Here is a 16,687-nt window from a genome sequence, read left to right on the forward strand (position 1 = left end):
GCAAAGAAAGTGAATGTTGCCTGAGGCTGTCAGTCCCTAACATTCTGCCTAACATCTCCTTTTGTATTCCATAGAAAGAAAGAAACTCGTGTGTTTTGAAGTTGGAACAACAATATTTCGGTGAAATGGTGATTTTTGGGTCACTTAAATGTGCTTAATAAAAATAAAAAATAAAAATTAAAAAAAATTGAAAGAAAACTTAATTATGCATCAAGACTCTAATTAACTAACAGATTTCCACCAAGGTCAATCACAGCAGGCTACATTAAGAAAGTGTTTCATTTTACATTTTTTCTGAAATTGTATGTTTAATTATGCAAATGAAGTCATTAAATATGCACTAATTTGATTACATTCCCAGAACAGAAATCTGAACACTGGATAAAGCCAGGTTCAAAATTCTATTTCATTCTTGCTGTTTCATAAAATGTTAAATAAATAGTAAAAAGATGTAGAAATCAGGCAAAGAATAAATTACCTGTCCTAACTATAATAAATTAAAAAAAAAAAAAAAAAAACTTCAGAATATAGATATGATATGAATAAAACTGGAAACTTATTTTGAGAAAATGTAGGCTACTGTAATTAATTGTGATCAAATAAACAATTTAAATGTTTTTATAACACTAGTCTGAAAAAAAAAAACATTTTATGGAAGTAAAATACACTAAAATCTCAAAATTGACCAGTGCCAGTTACTATTGACCAGTTATTAAATCTTTCAAATGAAAAAGATTGTCAGTACTGTGGTTTTGATCTAAAACACCAGGTGGCAGTATGAAACCCTATAGAGATAATGAAAATAACATAAAATCACATTCTGCTAGAATTACATCCTTTATGTCGCCTTTAAAATACCACGAAACCTATTCTCAGATTCTCCAGATTTTTACGAATGCTTTGTTTTAATGCCGCTCACTTAATGTCTCGAGATTCATTGCGACAAAATACAAAACAGAGTAAAACAACAACTTTTATTTTGTGACAAGCTTGGGAAGACGGGAAAGTTTGATGGGTATCTTTGTGTGTTTTTCTTTTGATTGACGTATAAGAAACATTCCTCACTGGTCAAAGCAAATGCGCGGCGTAACTGTGCCACGCAACCAATCCCACTATGGCGAAGGTTATGAATATTAACAAGGTCAAGTTGACGTTGCCTGGCAACCTTGGGGCGTCCAGTCACGTTTCCTAATTAATATTTACAAGCCGAGCCTTCAGTATAGTAGGATTAGCTACCTTTCAGTCAATCAGAGTTTACTGGGGTAACGTCACGCAATGTATTTAATATTCATGAGACAAGCACGGAGGCTGTTTAAAGTTAAATAAACGCCGCGGCGCGACTCGTGTTGCACACAGTGTGCTGCAGCGGCGCTGAGGGACAGGCGACGAAACGAAAAGAGACGAACAGAACCGAACCTGCGCGACAACAAGACTCTTCTAGAGAATGACGTCCATTTGTCCAAGATGCGATAAGACTGTGTTTTTCGGTGAGAGTTTTTCCACTGGATTTATCATTTAGCCGATGACACTTTACAAGTCAAGTTTATTTCTTTGTTATTGTATCATTGGACTGGACTAATTTACTCATATTGCAGGGCATTTATAATATGTGACAAAAGGTCAGGGGAATTTTTTTATTAAGATTTTTATAAAGGAATTCACTTCTGCAAATCTTGACAGAGTTACATAACAAGGCTTTGAAAAGCGTATGTGTTTGTTTTACAGTCATTAGGTTATAATCAGTGTGATTTGAACACATTGTTTTCTTTTCGGGGTCTTAAATCCTGTTTAATAGATCAACAACACATCGGATTAATACTTTATCATTTGTGTTGTTGTAGGTGGTAGTGTGTGTGTGTGTGTGTGTGTGTGTGTGTGTGTGTGTGTGTGTGTGTGTGTGTGTGTTTATATGCTTATAACAACAGTCCACCATGTATGTTCTTCTTCACTTTGGGTTCTCAGAGATCTATATGACTATTAATTTCCATATACTAATATTCTCTGCTGTACAGATCAGTACTCCTGCCAATAGTGAATTTGTATTTTTTGCAAATATGGTCTTGTGGTCCTTGAAAAACATGAAGAGTATGTGCCTTTGGAAAAGAGTTAAATGAATCTAGTTAGTTTAACTGGGTCAGAGGAAAAGATTTAGGGTAAAATAATAGGCCTATGTTAATTTCAAAATTACTATTATTATTTTTCCTGCGTACAGCATAGAGATCTCCAGCACCCCAGACTGTCAGTCTCAAGAAGAAGATGATGGTTAATTCTGCAGCTTGTGCAAACTAAGTATTGTTATTTAAAGGTCAAGCACAAGTGACCCTGACGCTCCCACAGCCGCATTGGAGGATGTTCTCTAGTCTGTCCCGTTATTGTCGGCTCCTGTTTAGTATTCTGTCCTGACATCCAGTATCCGTGGGGCTAGTAAATGCCATAGCTCGTGAAAAGAGAATTGGGTGACGGTGTTGCGTAAGAATTTGGCAAGGGACTCTTGAACAAAGTGAGCGGATCTGTTGTGCTACTGTTGCAGGTTAGCGGATGGAGTAACTCTCTTTCTGGCTGCATTGAAGAGGAGCTTGATGATTTGATATCCCCACTGAGCCTAGACTTCTGAATATGTCTGAGTCAGTGTGCTCTCTGTTTGACCTGACTAGTTTTAAGTGATGGAATGTGTGTGTGTGTGTGTGTGTGTGTGTGTGTGTGTGTGTGTGTGTGTGTGTGTGTGTGTGTGTGTGTGAGAGAGAGAGAGAGAGAGAGAGAGAGAGAGAGAGAGAGAAACCATAGGAATGTCGGCTAGTTAGTGTGTAGGGCATTGGGGAGGTGAGTTTAGTCCCCCATATGCATAGTGCACAATGTCAACCTGGAAAATGTTTTTATATCATATCATAGCTCTTTTGCTAGGTATATTATAACTGCAGAAAATATGCGTATTGATTGATTGATTGTGGAATGTTGACACGTGAGTTTTTCTCTGAATTGCTTGTATTTTTTCACTCATGTGCTCCAAAGTCCATGACTGTTTACTGTGTGTTTGCTCATAGCAAACTATTGATTTTTGTTTTTGTTTTTTAATTCATGAGCTGTTTATGAGTGAGTGAACACATGCGAGCAGTTTTTATTGCAATGTAAGTTGTAAAACATTTTAAATATACTGAAGCTGGCTGAAATTCAAATATTTGAGGTGGGTAAGAGAGTGTATTTTTTTGATCAAAAATACAGTAAAACTGCTAATATTATAAAATATTCTTTCAAGTTTAAATCACAGTTGTCTACTTTCATACATTTTAAAATGCCATTTATTTTTGTGATGTCAAAGCTGAGTTTTTAACAGTCATTGCTTCAGTCTTTTGTCGCCTGATCCTTTTTTGGTTTGCTGCTCAAGAAACATTTCTTGTTATTACCAGTTTTGGAAACAATTCTGCTTAATATTTTTGTAAAAACCAAAATACTTTTTCTGATTCATTGATGAACAGAAAGTTCAAAAGAACAAAGTAAAAGAAAAAAAATTGCTAACCCCAAATGTTTAAATAAATTAATGATTTTTTTATTTATTTTTTGAAATATCAGTAAAGTGGTTGTTCGTTTCATTGTGCACAAAAACTGCTTGTGAAGATCAGAAAGGTCAGAGATAAGATGCACTTTTCGACATCCGCTTGATAGGAGCAGAACTGACTCAGCAGGGTTTGGATTGAAACGGGATCTCTATTTCAAGCATTTCTTCAGATGGTCCAGTTTGTTCTTCCTCTCCTTTGATGCTGCATTGTTCAACTGAAAACACAGATGCAGACTCCACCCTAAAAAAAACCTTGTAAATATTGTTTATAGATATCTCTTCAGATATGAATGCACAAACACACAAAATTGCAGTAACAATAACAGTCAGTCATATAAATAATGATTCTAAGTACATTACCGTTCAATCATTTGGAGCATGTAAGATTTATTTAATGTTATTTATTAAATGTTAAAGTAGTCTCTTATGTTATTTATATTTTAAAATGTAAGTTATTCTTGTGATAGTAAAGCTAAGTTTTCAGCAGTCATTACTGCAATGTCACATGATCCTTCAGAAATCATTCTAATATGCTGATTTGCTGCACAAGAAACAGTTCTTATCAATGTTGAAAACCGTTGTAATGCTTAATATTTCCAATGTGATAATTTTTTTAGTTTCTTTGATTAATGAAACTTCAAAAGAACAGAATTTATTTGAAATAGTAAAAACATTTATAATATTACAAAAGATCTGTCAATTTGGATAAATTTAATGCATCCTTAATGAATAAAAGTATTCAATTGTTTACAAAAAAAATCAGACCCTTAACTTTTAAATGACAGCGTATACTTGATATTTCTATTTTTCTTATTGTTATATTTTCTTTCACTTCAGAAAAATAGAACAAACTTGCTATTCATACCAAGTTAGTTTTTTGACTAACATTCAGTCTGGTCCACTTAGCAGCTTTTACTGGCCAAAAACCAACCATGAAAGTTTGACTGACATGCAAAGCAGCCAAACAGAAGTTTATCACTACATGACATTTGCAGTCTTATTAACTGTGTGTAATACTGCAATTAAAGCAGTCAACCTCAGCATTATATATCACACACGCTGATCAGATAACACATTACACTCTTTCCCTGTTCTAGCTGAGAAAGTGAGTTCTCTGGGGAAAAACTGGCACCGTTTCTGTCTGAAATGTGAACGATGTAGTAAGATTCTGTCTGCGGGAGGCCATGCGGAGGTAAGCAAAACTAAAGCTGATATTGCATACTGAGATGACATTAAGGAAATCTCTCTCTGGTCATTGTGCCTTTCTTTCTTGCTTTCTTTTTACCTGTTTATTTCCTTGTGAATTTCAGTGTTTAGTTCATTAAATATTTGCATTTCCTTAAAAATCTGTTTTGATCTAATTGACCAGTTTGACTCCAGTGCTGATGACTTTGATCAGAGAGCACAGATAGGATCCCAGAAGATTCAGTATGTCCTACTTCTTGGTCTGAATGCATCAGCAGAGTTTTTGGGAGTGAAGGCTGCACATCCACAGTGTTGTAGTTTAGCAGGCGATCACACAAGCTCAAACCATTGAACTGACACTGATTGTAGGTCATCCCTGTCAACTTCTATTTGGGTGCCCCTCATTGTTCTTTTTCATTCTTCTTTGTTTCCTCTCTCTTTTATATTGAACTGACATGTGCGAGGGTCCTGGCTGATACGTTAGGAGATGTTTTCCTGTTCAGTGATTAGAGTTGTCTAGTTTCCATATTTGGGTTAAACAATCATTCATCCATTCCTTTGTAAGTCTGGATTTCACCCGCAGACTTGTCACTCATCACAAGTAGAAGTTTGTGGAGGAATCGAAAGTCCTACAATGACTGTAAACACAGATTTTAGTATTTATAGTAACCTCATTGGATCTGTCTGGAATGTTCTCTGACTGTCAGGGAGAGATTACAATTACATATATATTGATTATTTATCTATTTAATATTGGATAGAACATTTTACGTGTTTGTTTTCTTGAAACTGTTACATAAAGCCATTCCCATACTCCTTTTGAACCCTGAATGTCAAAATGGCAAAGAACGAAAGGACAAGAAATAAATATCCTCGGTCCTCCTTACAAAAGTGCTTGATGTTGCTTTTTACAGTCAGTTTTGCAGTATAAAAGAGAAAAGAGATTGACAAGAACTACAGGGGGAAGACTGACTGGCTGTGGAAACAGGAAGTGAAACAGATTCTTTTAGTCTTAGGCTTTACTGCTACTTGCCTCTTAGAGGAAATGTAAATCATAATATTCTTAACCGCAGTGAAATTCCTAAAGAAACAGCAGTAATCTGTCATTTTAAAACACATGTTTAGTCCGGTACAGCTAGTCCTGTTCAAATCATTTTACTGCACAAGTAGGTATATCTGTAAGCATATGCTCTTCCTCTCCCACACTTGGTGTTACTGTGGGTCTTTACCAGAACTATTACAAGGACAATAGAGGGACAAAGATAAGTGTCCATTCAAACCAGAAAACAATTGTCTGCCTTTCTGCCTCTCTTCCTTTCTTCCTTCTCCCTCTTTCTCTCTCTCTTTCTCTCAACACGCTCGGGCTTGCATGCACTCAAACAGAATAGTCACCCACAACTTTAGTTTAATTATAAGGTGAGTTCTGACTTAAAATGAAGGAGGGTTTTGTCTTTTCTAGTGCTTTCTCATTTGTGTTGATAAAAATGGATGGACAAACAGCTCTTCATTGTCTTGCTGAAGGATATATTTAGTCTTGTTACTCTTTTATTACAGTCAGTATGTTCTGTTTATTGTGTGTGTGCTCTTTTTCTCTTATTGTCTTCAAAACAGCAGGAGGTTATGTTGTTGGTGTTCACTCGCTGCAGGTGTCGACTGCCTTTTCTTCCTAATTCTATATTTTGGGAAACAGCTCTCAGTGGGAATGTAAACTGTATTTTGTAGCTCATGTCACAACAGAGATGCTGAGATAGATGTTGCTTTTATTATATAAAATATACATTGAAAATCCTTGATGGTAAATGTAAAAATAAACGTATTTTCCTAATATGTATCACTCAGCAGTGTTAGCATTTTAGTTTGGCTTTATGTTTTTTTAAGAGCGCTGTTATGTGCACACACATGCACTAAAACGCATGCACAATAAAATAGAGGCGTGTTTCTGTGTGTGTGTGTGTGTGTGTGTGTGTGTGTGTGTGTGTGTGTGTGTGTGTGTGTGTGTGTGTGTGTGTGTTAGGAGGCTTGAATTTCAATCCCAATTTGAGCCTGACTGGGTCTTTTTATGCAGTCTGGGAGGAGCAGGAAGGAACAGAAGGATAAACAAAGACCTCTAATGAATCCAGCACGATACAAGCCTCTCTCTCTTTCATTCTGTCACACACATACACACATACTTATGATAATTTTACTTTGCCTGAGTGCCTGGAACAAATTTCAATATTTAGTAATAAAAAAAAATTATAGAAAGCCTTGTAATATTGCTAAGTCAGAGTATTTCTGTTTTTTTCAGATTGTGTCAGCACTTTAACCGAATTGGGAAAATTATTTTCTGCATTTCATTAGATTTAGTGTGTTGTATTGACATGTAAGCAGCAAAGCTACACAGAAATAAGAAATTATTCTAAGTAAATAAAAACAAAAGTCAAATGCAATAAAAGAGATTGTCTCTGTCACACACAGCATGATGGATTGCCTTACTGTCATAAACCCTGCTATGGAACACTCTTTGGACCAAAAGGTATGTACAATAAGTTGCTACTGATAGGTTATCCTTTTGAGTCTTTTTGGGCCTTTAGTGCTAGTTGCTCTTCATGCGATTGTGTGTTCCTGTACAGGAAATAAAGGTTTGAATCAGGGCTCATTTAGCAACATCTGACTTGCAATGACTTTTAGAATAACCTTCCAAGCAAAGACAGTACACTTACCACTAGAAACATTATCCTGTGTGTGTGTGTGTGTGTGAGAGAGAGAGAAAGAAAGAAAGAAAGAAAGAAAGAAAGAAAGAAAGAAAAAGAAAAGAAAAGAAAAGAAAAGAAAGACAAAAAAGGGTTTGTAAGATCCATTTTAGTTTATTTCCTGCAGTCTGGAAAAAAAAAAAAAAAAAAAAAAAAAAAAAAAAATATATATATATATATATATATATATATATTTTTTTTTTATGTAAAAAAATACAGAAAATGTAAAAAAAAAAAAAGTTTAAAAAGAGCTTTTTTTGTTAAATATCTCCTATCATGTTGGTTGAAATCATCCAGATTAAAGCAGGTCTATCAGGTTTAAACATCTTACAGGGACATTTCATTCAGTACCTTTATTTGAAATTCTAATTAGAAAATTTCCTTGTGAGAGCAATTGACAGAATCAGCTAGTAAAGTGGAGATTTGTGTCTGTTAAATGGGATACATCTAAACTACACAGACCTGGAGAGATGATTACACACCTCAGCACCTAAACACCTAAACACCTCAGACACCAGAAGAGTTAAAGCAGATCCAGTAATGACATAAGAGAGACATGCATAGTGGCTGACTGAGGTTTGTGTGTGTGCGTGTGTGTAGAGAAGTAGGAAAATGTAGTGTTTGGTAAGATGCTAGGTTTCAGTGTAAAGCTTATGCTAATGCAAACTCAGACATAAGAATATGCTTGTGTTAGGTTGTAATATACCATTTTATCAGGATCCCAAGAGGATATTTTTGGCTTTTGTCTACTGCTATCTACATTAGGAGAATCTGAACACTTTGATATGAGCTTTATCAACCATTAACACTTCCTCGCTCAGTAATGGAATGGTACTCACTGTTCTGTCCTCTCATTGGTAGGTGTAAATATTGGAGGGGCGGGGTCTTACATATACGACACACCTCCTCAGACACCGGTCAGCAAATCATGTAGCAGCCCTTCAGACAATTCGCCCACCACACCTTGGACCAGCTCACAGATCAGCTTTAATCAGCCTAAAGGTACTGTAAGACATAGACTACTGGGGGAAAAATAATTGTATTCAGCAAGGACACATTAGATTGATCTAAGGTGACAGCAAATTCATTTGATATGTTATAAAAGATTGCTATGTATCAGTGTATCACAAACATTTTTCAAGCAGAAATTTTACAAAAAGGTTTGAAATGATCAAACAGTATTTAAAATAAATAATAAAAAGCAACAAAAAATGAGATATATCTAGTTAGAATCAAAATGACAGATGATATATCATACTGAGATATAGTCACAATTATCTTTTTATTTTTATTCTTATACTCTGAGGCGAAAGTGTTTTGCATAATATACTGTCAAAAATGACATCTAAGCATTTAGACACTTTATGGTTGTCAAACATTAGTGGTGAATGTCTTGAGTTAATGTCGTGAACTACATCTGTGGGACATCTGTTGAACTTGAAGGGAATTGACTTCCTACATCTACTAAAATCACCTTGATATCAGTTGGTTAAAAGTAATTGAAATTGGCCAAGAAAAGGGACGTTATTCCTGGGAAAAGGTCTAGCATCTTTTGACTGCAGATGCCTCTTGATTTGATATTTTCTCTTATAATGAAATGACATTCATTCATAGTTAATGGTGACTTAAGTGTCCAAATGTGTCCATATGCTATTTTTAGCCTCTGTATGTGTATATATAGACACACTAATCCAGGCTGCATTGCTCCCCACATTCCATTATACATTAACACTTCTAACACACACATACACAGATTCCCACACAGAGTGGGAGACAGAAATGCTTAAACGTGTGTGTTGTAATGGAGGGGTGGGAGGATGGTTTTCTAAAGTGACCCCCTTGGGATTTTACACTGAGGAATTTTAATGGCCTTCGTTGATTGGCTCCTTTCCTAAAATATTTCCCCTTAATAGGTGTTTTCCGTCAGGAGGGACATTGCAGGAATGTTAGGGGAGGGTTTTAGGGACCATTGTAGAAACGTCTGGAGGAATGTCTCAGAACGTAATGCGTTTCCCAAACACATGAGCCAAGCACCATGATAAAATGAGCACAGGAGAAGACATTAGGATCTAAAACTGGTAACAGTTTGTCATCTTTGATGTGAGACAGAAGTGTTGATTTAAAGTTTGTAGGTTTGTGAACAGAAGTGCCACAGATTCCTCTCAAAGCACATCAGACAGCACAGCTTTAATCACACCAGCCTGGATCTGGCCTTCACAAGTTATTTAAATTATTTAATATAATACAAAATACTAGGAGACAAGTCAGAAAAGCACCTATATGTTTAAAATAGGAATGAATTATTGTCCTCTGTGGCTGAAATTATAGTAATAGTTCATCAACTTTTAACATGCACACAAATGTATATACAGATGCATAAAAGGTTTTGCTTTTGTTTTTAGCTTCCACTGCGCCTACACGTATGTTTGCTGGAGAGACTTATCTGTGTCCCGGCTGTGGAAAGGCAGTTTATTTCGGTGAGTCCAATGAATCAAAACTATGACACATCAGACAACTTATAACAATGTCTGTGGTTGGTTGCTTTTTGCTATTTTTGAATGTTAGTGTGTATGGTTTTGTGCTGCTGTATATGTGCAGTATTCGGTCTGACCACTCTGAGATTTTGAGTTCATTTAAAGGGGAACATCAAGAATTACAGTCAGTCAGTCAAGACAGATGTTTTTTTTTTTAAATTGCTTAAGGTGAAAGTCAACGATAAGTTATTGTTTATGATAGTTACTCTTAGTTTATTAGACTTAAGTGTAACATTTAAAAACTTTTTAGTTATGTTCTAGCCATACACTGTCAAGTTATAAATGATATGTAAAATTGTATAAATTATGTATTTATATTTAGCATATTCCATATGTTTTATATCAAATTATTTTAAAATAAATACTTTTTTGTTAATTTTCTGAATATACATTTTATATTATTCTTTATGTGTAGATAACCATTAAAAACAGTGATGTAATGTGATGTCATGGTCTAATGCTGCAGCTGAAAAGGTGATGTCACTGGGTCGCAACTGGCACAGGCCTTGTCTTCGCTGTGTGAGGTGCAAGAAAACACTGACCCCTGGTGGCCATGCAGAGGTACTCACAAATGTGTCATACAACCTACTACTTCTATTAAAGCACAATATGCAATTACTACGTATTTGCTACTTCAACATCCCTACTCTAATAGAGATGTTTTTATATGCATTTTTGTATTATTATTATTATTATTTGGTTTTAAATATTAAATTACACAATTAAAACAATACCTAAATCTGAAATGTAAATCCTATAATGTAAATGATATATTTGTAGAATATTTACCATGATGATTGCTTTATCATTGCTTCAGACTTCTTAATAATGTGCAGTATTTTCTCTGTTTTCTGCAGCATGAGGGCAGCCCGTACTGCCATGTGCCCTGCTATGGGTATCTTTTTGGACCAAAAGGTGTAAACATTGGTAAAGTGGGCTGTTACATTTACGAGAAAGAAAATGCAGAGAATGAAATGCCAAGCGAACATTAATTCACAAGGAAAAGCTCTTTTTTTATTTGTTACAGAAATATTTTTTACATATTAAAAAAAAATGTAAGGTGTAAAGATTTATTTTCACATAGATATATGCAAATGTCGTTGCATGTTGCATGTATTCTGATCATCAGAAATGGCCACTGGCATCTTATAAAAAAATTAAACAAAAGTCACTCAAACATGCACACATACATGGGCACTTTCTCTCTCATTTTACTGCTTTTCACAAACAAACTCCACCAACAATTTCCATTTATTCATTCACGCATCCATTTATTCTTAGAAAATACCTGTAATTATTACATGGCACTGGAGAAAGTTGTAAATCCTTGTGTAACTAATAAAACATATTTTAAAAGAACTTTGGAATTGTTCTTTCGAGGAACTGTTTATATTTAGGATTGAATGTGCACACAATCTCAGTGGTCCTCATTGGGTTCATTTGTTGTCATTTTCTCCTCATCCTCCTGCTTGTCATGATCTTTAATGAGATTTTTCCTATTCAATATGATAAAAAAATTACTTTGTTAATGAACACACAATATAAACTTTCCAGATTATTTTAGATTAAACACACACCTACATCTGTTTTGGTCTCAATATTACTTCTTTGGCTCAATAGAATTACTCAAGTATAGTGTTCAGCAGTGTGTTAATACAAGTCTTCTATAGTTGACTTAACAAAATACTATACAGTATGTTATGACTTACCTGGTACCCTCGACATCCTCTATAGTCTCAGGCAGACACCTGTCTCGTGTCTCAGGTAACTGCCAGGCCACCACAGAAGCAATGAGTGCCACAGAACACAGGATGGTCTGGGAGAAGTGGCCCCAAAAACTGTCCAATAGCAAGACTAGAGGAGCCAAACACGCTCCCAGACGGCTCAGGAACGAGTTATATCCCATCCCATTTTGCCTGAAGGATTCAGTCAAATAAATGATTTAGTTATGTAATGAGGAAATGTATGACAGGTGCAAATGTTAAATATGTGCTCCTTTATTTTACATTTATATCAAATAGTAAATATATCATTATGTTGACTGTTTTTAATTGTTACCTGAGGACGGTCGGGTAAAGCTCCGAGCTGTATAATACAATTGTACAAAAAGCTGCAACTGCGAAACCTTTACCCAGTACTGCCACCACAGTACGACCAACCCACTGATCTGAATGTGTAAGAGAGGATAATGAACACATCATGTCTCAATAAACAAAATATAGTATCCTCTAGTGGCATTTCTGGTAAGTTTAAGGTTTAATACGCTTATGCCACCGTTATATCGTGCCTTAAATCATTACAGTTTTTTCTTCTTTTCTGTTCTTTTTTTTTCATTCTATCTATTAACCGTTAGTGTCGGTCCACGAATCTAATCGACCAATCAGCGTCTCTCAGTTAAAATTTGTAAGCGACTGTTCCTGCAGTTACATCATTACGCCAGCAGGTGGAGGCGTATCTCAAACATCCCACCCTGGAAAAACTCATTTCAGAAAGGTAGCATCACTCATTCAAATTAAATAGCGTTAGCGTTAGGGGAGGCGTTAGCACCAAAAAAAAAAATAAAAATAAACACAGCTGTACTCCCTAATATTTTTTATTTATTTATTGCTCTATTGTACGCTGCGTTACTTGGGTTAGCTTATTCAGTGAATATCAATAAATGGTTATTGCACAAGGTTTCCAAGTGCTATTGAGTATTGTCATGATTGCATATATAATGATTATTAATTATGGCTAGAATGGCTTTAATGTTCTCCAGAATCACTTTAGTGAACCTCTATTTTATATTCTAGGAAGTATTTTGGTTTGATGTGAACAGCAACAGACAACGCAGGGTCACCAAATCTGACAAGGCAGCATAACACTGAAATCTGTTATCTATATAACACAGAATGGTTTAAATGTTACCTAAATTCACTCTGGTGCTGTTTAATTAACTGTTCTGTATCCCAGAAAGCATTATGCTGTGATGTGAACACTATCAGACATAGCCTACAGCAGGGTCACCTTATCTGACAAGGCTGCATTAAAGGTTACTGAAATCCATTACCACCTCTATTTCACACAGAATGGTTTTACTTTTAATGTTACCCAAATACATTCTGGTGATTTTTTAACTGCTCTCTCCTGTGTTTTAGAAGGCAGTTTGGTCTGATGTGAACATTAACAGATATACAGCGGGCTCACTGAATCTGACATGGCAGCATAGCAAGTTACCGAAATGATGTCTGCAGGTTTAAAGTCTTATTAATCTGTCATATAAAAGTGATAATGCTGCTTTTCAAAGATATTCAGTACATTACTTTTGTACATGTAATTATAATCATTGCATAATCATATGTTGGTTTTGCCAGTCTTACCTTTGGGTATGAATATGTTAATCATGAGGCTGATTCCAGCCAACAGCTGAGCTCCTGCTTCAGTTTTGCGTCTGCCAATCTTCTCCAGAATGTAATATACTATCAGTTTAGATGGAACCTCAATGGCTCCATACACAAACTGAGTTTGGTACATATTTAGTCCAAAGCCTGTGATGTTGAGGCTGATACCATAGGTCATAGTGGCAACACAAAACCTGTAAGTGAAAAGCCATTAGTAGATTATTTTTTATTCAGACACTGACGTCTGTCCTTGTTCTGTAATCTAGTGCCACTGAAGGCTATAGTGCAGTCTATAGTGAAGCCAACAGCCTGCATTATTTCAAATTATTTTATAAATACAGTAGTTGTATTTAATAGCAGGAATCCTTGAGAGAAACTACATTACCTATGATTTTGCAAGTAAATCTTCACCAATTAGAGAACCGAAACAAGCAAACTCTGTACACTGAATGTACACATTTTACAATAAATGAAAAAAAAATGAAAGCTGTTAGCACAGTCATGTACTTTTGAATTTCAAATACTTCTTTGCTTTAAATCAAAGTTTGCAATGTGTTTCACCTCATAACTGGCTGTTTAGTTCATGGCTTTTAACTCTTTAACAAAGACTTTTTAAAAATCTCTTTAAAAAATAAATGGGAAAAGTTCTTTCGAGACCAAGGCCACTGAATAAGTGGGCAGATACTGTTGAACTGTGGTTCATTTCCACACCATATGGTTCCTGTGAGAAGAGCCAATCTTCTCATCTTAGGGGTTCTGACAAGGTCCAGGTATGAGTAATTTTTCTTTTCCTCATCTGTAGCTATAATGGAGAGAGCCTAGAAGAAAGACAGAGATATACTGTAGTAAGCCTACAGACTGACAATTGTTTAAAAAAAAAAAACGGATCAATCCCTTGTTATATATCATTTTCTCTCACCTCAGGTTTGATTCTTGAAATAACTTCTTCCTTGCGATTCATGACAGCACATTTTTGAAGATAATAATAAGCTTTTTCCACCCTCCCATTGGCTATCAGCCACCGAGCCGACTCTGGAACCCACCTACATCAGAGACATTTGATCTATAGAACATTCTTACCCTTAACTGACTCATTTGACAGAATATACAAGGTCCATTACCACCAGAGGACTGTGGATAGCAGTAAAGGTATCGTGACGGCCACTGTCAGCCATCTCCAGTCTCTGATACAGAACGCAAAAAGAGACAATGAGGTGCTCCCAACAGCCCATGCCATACTGCCAGTTATAGATACAAGCCTTCTGTGCTGAATGTCCACCCACTCCACATCTGAAGAAAGAGATGCATGTACAGTAAGGCTATTTTACTTTACTTTATATTCTCATTCAATCATAATCTGAGGACCTGAGATAGGGGTCTTACTGAGTACGACTGAGACGATAACGATGCCAGTGATGGTGAATCCACTAAAGAATCTCAAAACTGCAAACATGATGAAGGAAGAAGAAAAGATGCTGGCCAATGTAAAAGCCATTCCTGATATATAGGACACCAGCAGCATCGGCTTACGGCCAAATCTACATGCCAAACCAAAGATAGGTTTTTTTTTTTTCATACAGAACACTTCCTGCTTGTGGCGGTCTTCAAAAAATGCAAACTGTTCATAATAGTTATCATAATACACAGTTCTGTTTTTTTGAAACATCACCTGTCACTCATGCCTCCAAAAAAAGCTGCTCCAAACATCACTCCGACGAAGAAGATGGTGGTCACAGCTTTATTCAGACCTTTTTTATCACATACTAGATCCCACTTTGAAATAAAATGAGATGGAAAATAATTTTTCTTAAGGAATTGTAATGAACTGCTTCATGAACTTTTCAAAACTATATGTGGATGAAATATATCACTAGTTTTATAATGACTTTTTTATCCGAAGGAAGCTTGAACCTGCAAACTTTCATATCACAACTTATATCACAACTCAAAATTAACTAACTTCCTTTTTTCTTTTTGGATGTGAAAGGGAGGTCATATTTACAGACATTGCAAAACTTAATAGTGAAATTTATTAAATGAAGTAAATAATTTAGTTTTGTATTTTTAACATTTGTTATCTTGGACTTTTGCATTTGAGTATAGTTTATAGTGATTCAAATGAAAAAGTTTACAGCACTCATAAATATTTTTTTTTAAACTTAAATGCTTTAAGGCAATCCTCGAATGATTTGGAGTTGAAGTTTTTTCAGGATTTTTCAGCACACAGGCCCATCCTAGCAAGAAAGGGTTTATAAAGTGCAGCACCTTCTTCACTGAAATCTCACCTGTGTGGCAAGAGTGCTGATGAATGTACTGTTGTCATACTCCCATCCATTCTGGCACTGGACTACTGGTAGTTCTGAGCTGCTGGAGGAGTTTGTCAACAGATGAAACTGAGGATGAGAGAACATGTGACAAGAAGCAGGAGTCCCATCATCTTGCGCTGGAATACTGACAGTCAGTTTCTGCTCCTGACTCAGATTCCCAAAGATTCCCTCGGCATCCAGAGAACTGATATCACAGTGGTGAGATGGGATGGCAGTGATAAAGTTGCTTAATAGAAAGTGACACGGTAAAGTGAATCGTCCTACAAGACTGATACAAAGTATCATCTTCTGGAACCTGCCGAAGCCATCGAGCTCTGTAATTAGATCTTCAAACTTCATGGTTTTTGTTGATACACAGACTTTCCTCAGTGTCTTCCTACAAAATCCCTGGTTTATGTGGTGTGATTTTATGGGATAACAAAGGTTAAGGTAACTGGAAATCAGATGCATCTTGTACTTTGGTCATTAAAAAAAAGAGCGGTGGTTGTAAGTTTGTGTTTAATGTGTGTGTGTGTCCATATCTTCAGACAATCTACTACCCATAGTAGCTTGTCAGCGGGGGTGAATGATTTGTGATTTGGTTGTTAATGCTGGTAAAAGAGTGTCTCGCCATCAGCGCAGTTGATGTGGTTTATGCACATGGACATTGACACCTTTTCTTACTTTACAGATGATATTTTGTCACACTAGCACTCTTTGGCTAGTATACATGATTTGCTCAAACATAAATATATATTAGAACAGTTTATTTGTCATAAATGTTTGACACAAACTAGCAAAATATGCCATCTAAATGCTTACAGATTAATTTAGAGAAAGACTAGAAAAGTAGATACTGGTTCATGGGTGATACTGACAGATTGGGTTGTTTGTATGGTCATACAGATTAACCTTTTCGTTTTCATTGAATCACAAACATCAGCACTGATCTGGGCTTAGAAAACCTTTCAGGTTCACAAGGATTTGTGTTTCAAAA

General features: G+C 35.8%; 2 protein-coding genes across 2 annotated transcripts; one reads left to right on the forward strand and one right to left on the reverse strand.

Annotated features, from left to right (window-relative positions):
- The first annotated feature begins 1,201 nt into the window (after positions 1-1,201).
- Positions 1,202-11,363, forward strand: crip3 (cysteine-rich protein 3). Its single transcript, XM_019121067.2, has 7 exons — positions 1,202-1,487; positions 4,651-4,745; positions 7,196-7,253; positions 8,332-8,472; positions 9,873-9,947; positions 10,471-10,565; positions 10,862-11,363. Exons 1-7 carry the CDS (start codon positions 1,445-1,447, stop codon positions 10,994-10,996), a joined length of 642 nt encoding a protein of 213 aa, XP_018976612.1. The 5' UTR covers positions 1,202-1,444; the 3' UTR covers positions 10,997-11,363.
- On the reverse strand, positions 11,255-16,155 carry slc22a7b.3 (solute carrier family 22 member 7b, tandem duplicate 3). The gene is made up of 10 exons (XM_042742183.1): positions 15,670-16,155; positions 15,054-15,157; positions 14,768-14,922; positions 14,506-14,674; positions 14,304-14,427; positions 14,096-14,202; positions 13,364-13,578; positions 12,063-12,171; positions 11,714-11,920; positions 11,255-11,500 (listed from the first exon to the last, which is right to left on the reverse strand). Exons 1-10 carry the CDS (start codon positions 16,048-16,050, stop codon positions 11,422-11,424), a joined length of 1,650 nt encoding a protein of 549 aa, XP_042598117.1. The 5' UTR covers positions 16,051-16,155; the 3' UTR covers positions 11,255-11,421.
- Between the last annotated feature and the right edge of the window lie 532 nt (positions 16,156-16,687).

This window comes from Cyprinus carpio, chromosome B17 (genome assembly GCF_018340385.1).
Source record: "Cyprinus carpio isolate SPL01 chromosome B17, ASM1834038v1, whole genome shotgun sequence".
Lineage (NCBI taxonomy): Eukaryota > Metazoa > Chordata > Actinopteri > Cypriniformes > Cyprinidae > Cyprinus > Cyprinus carpio.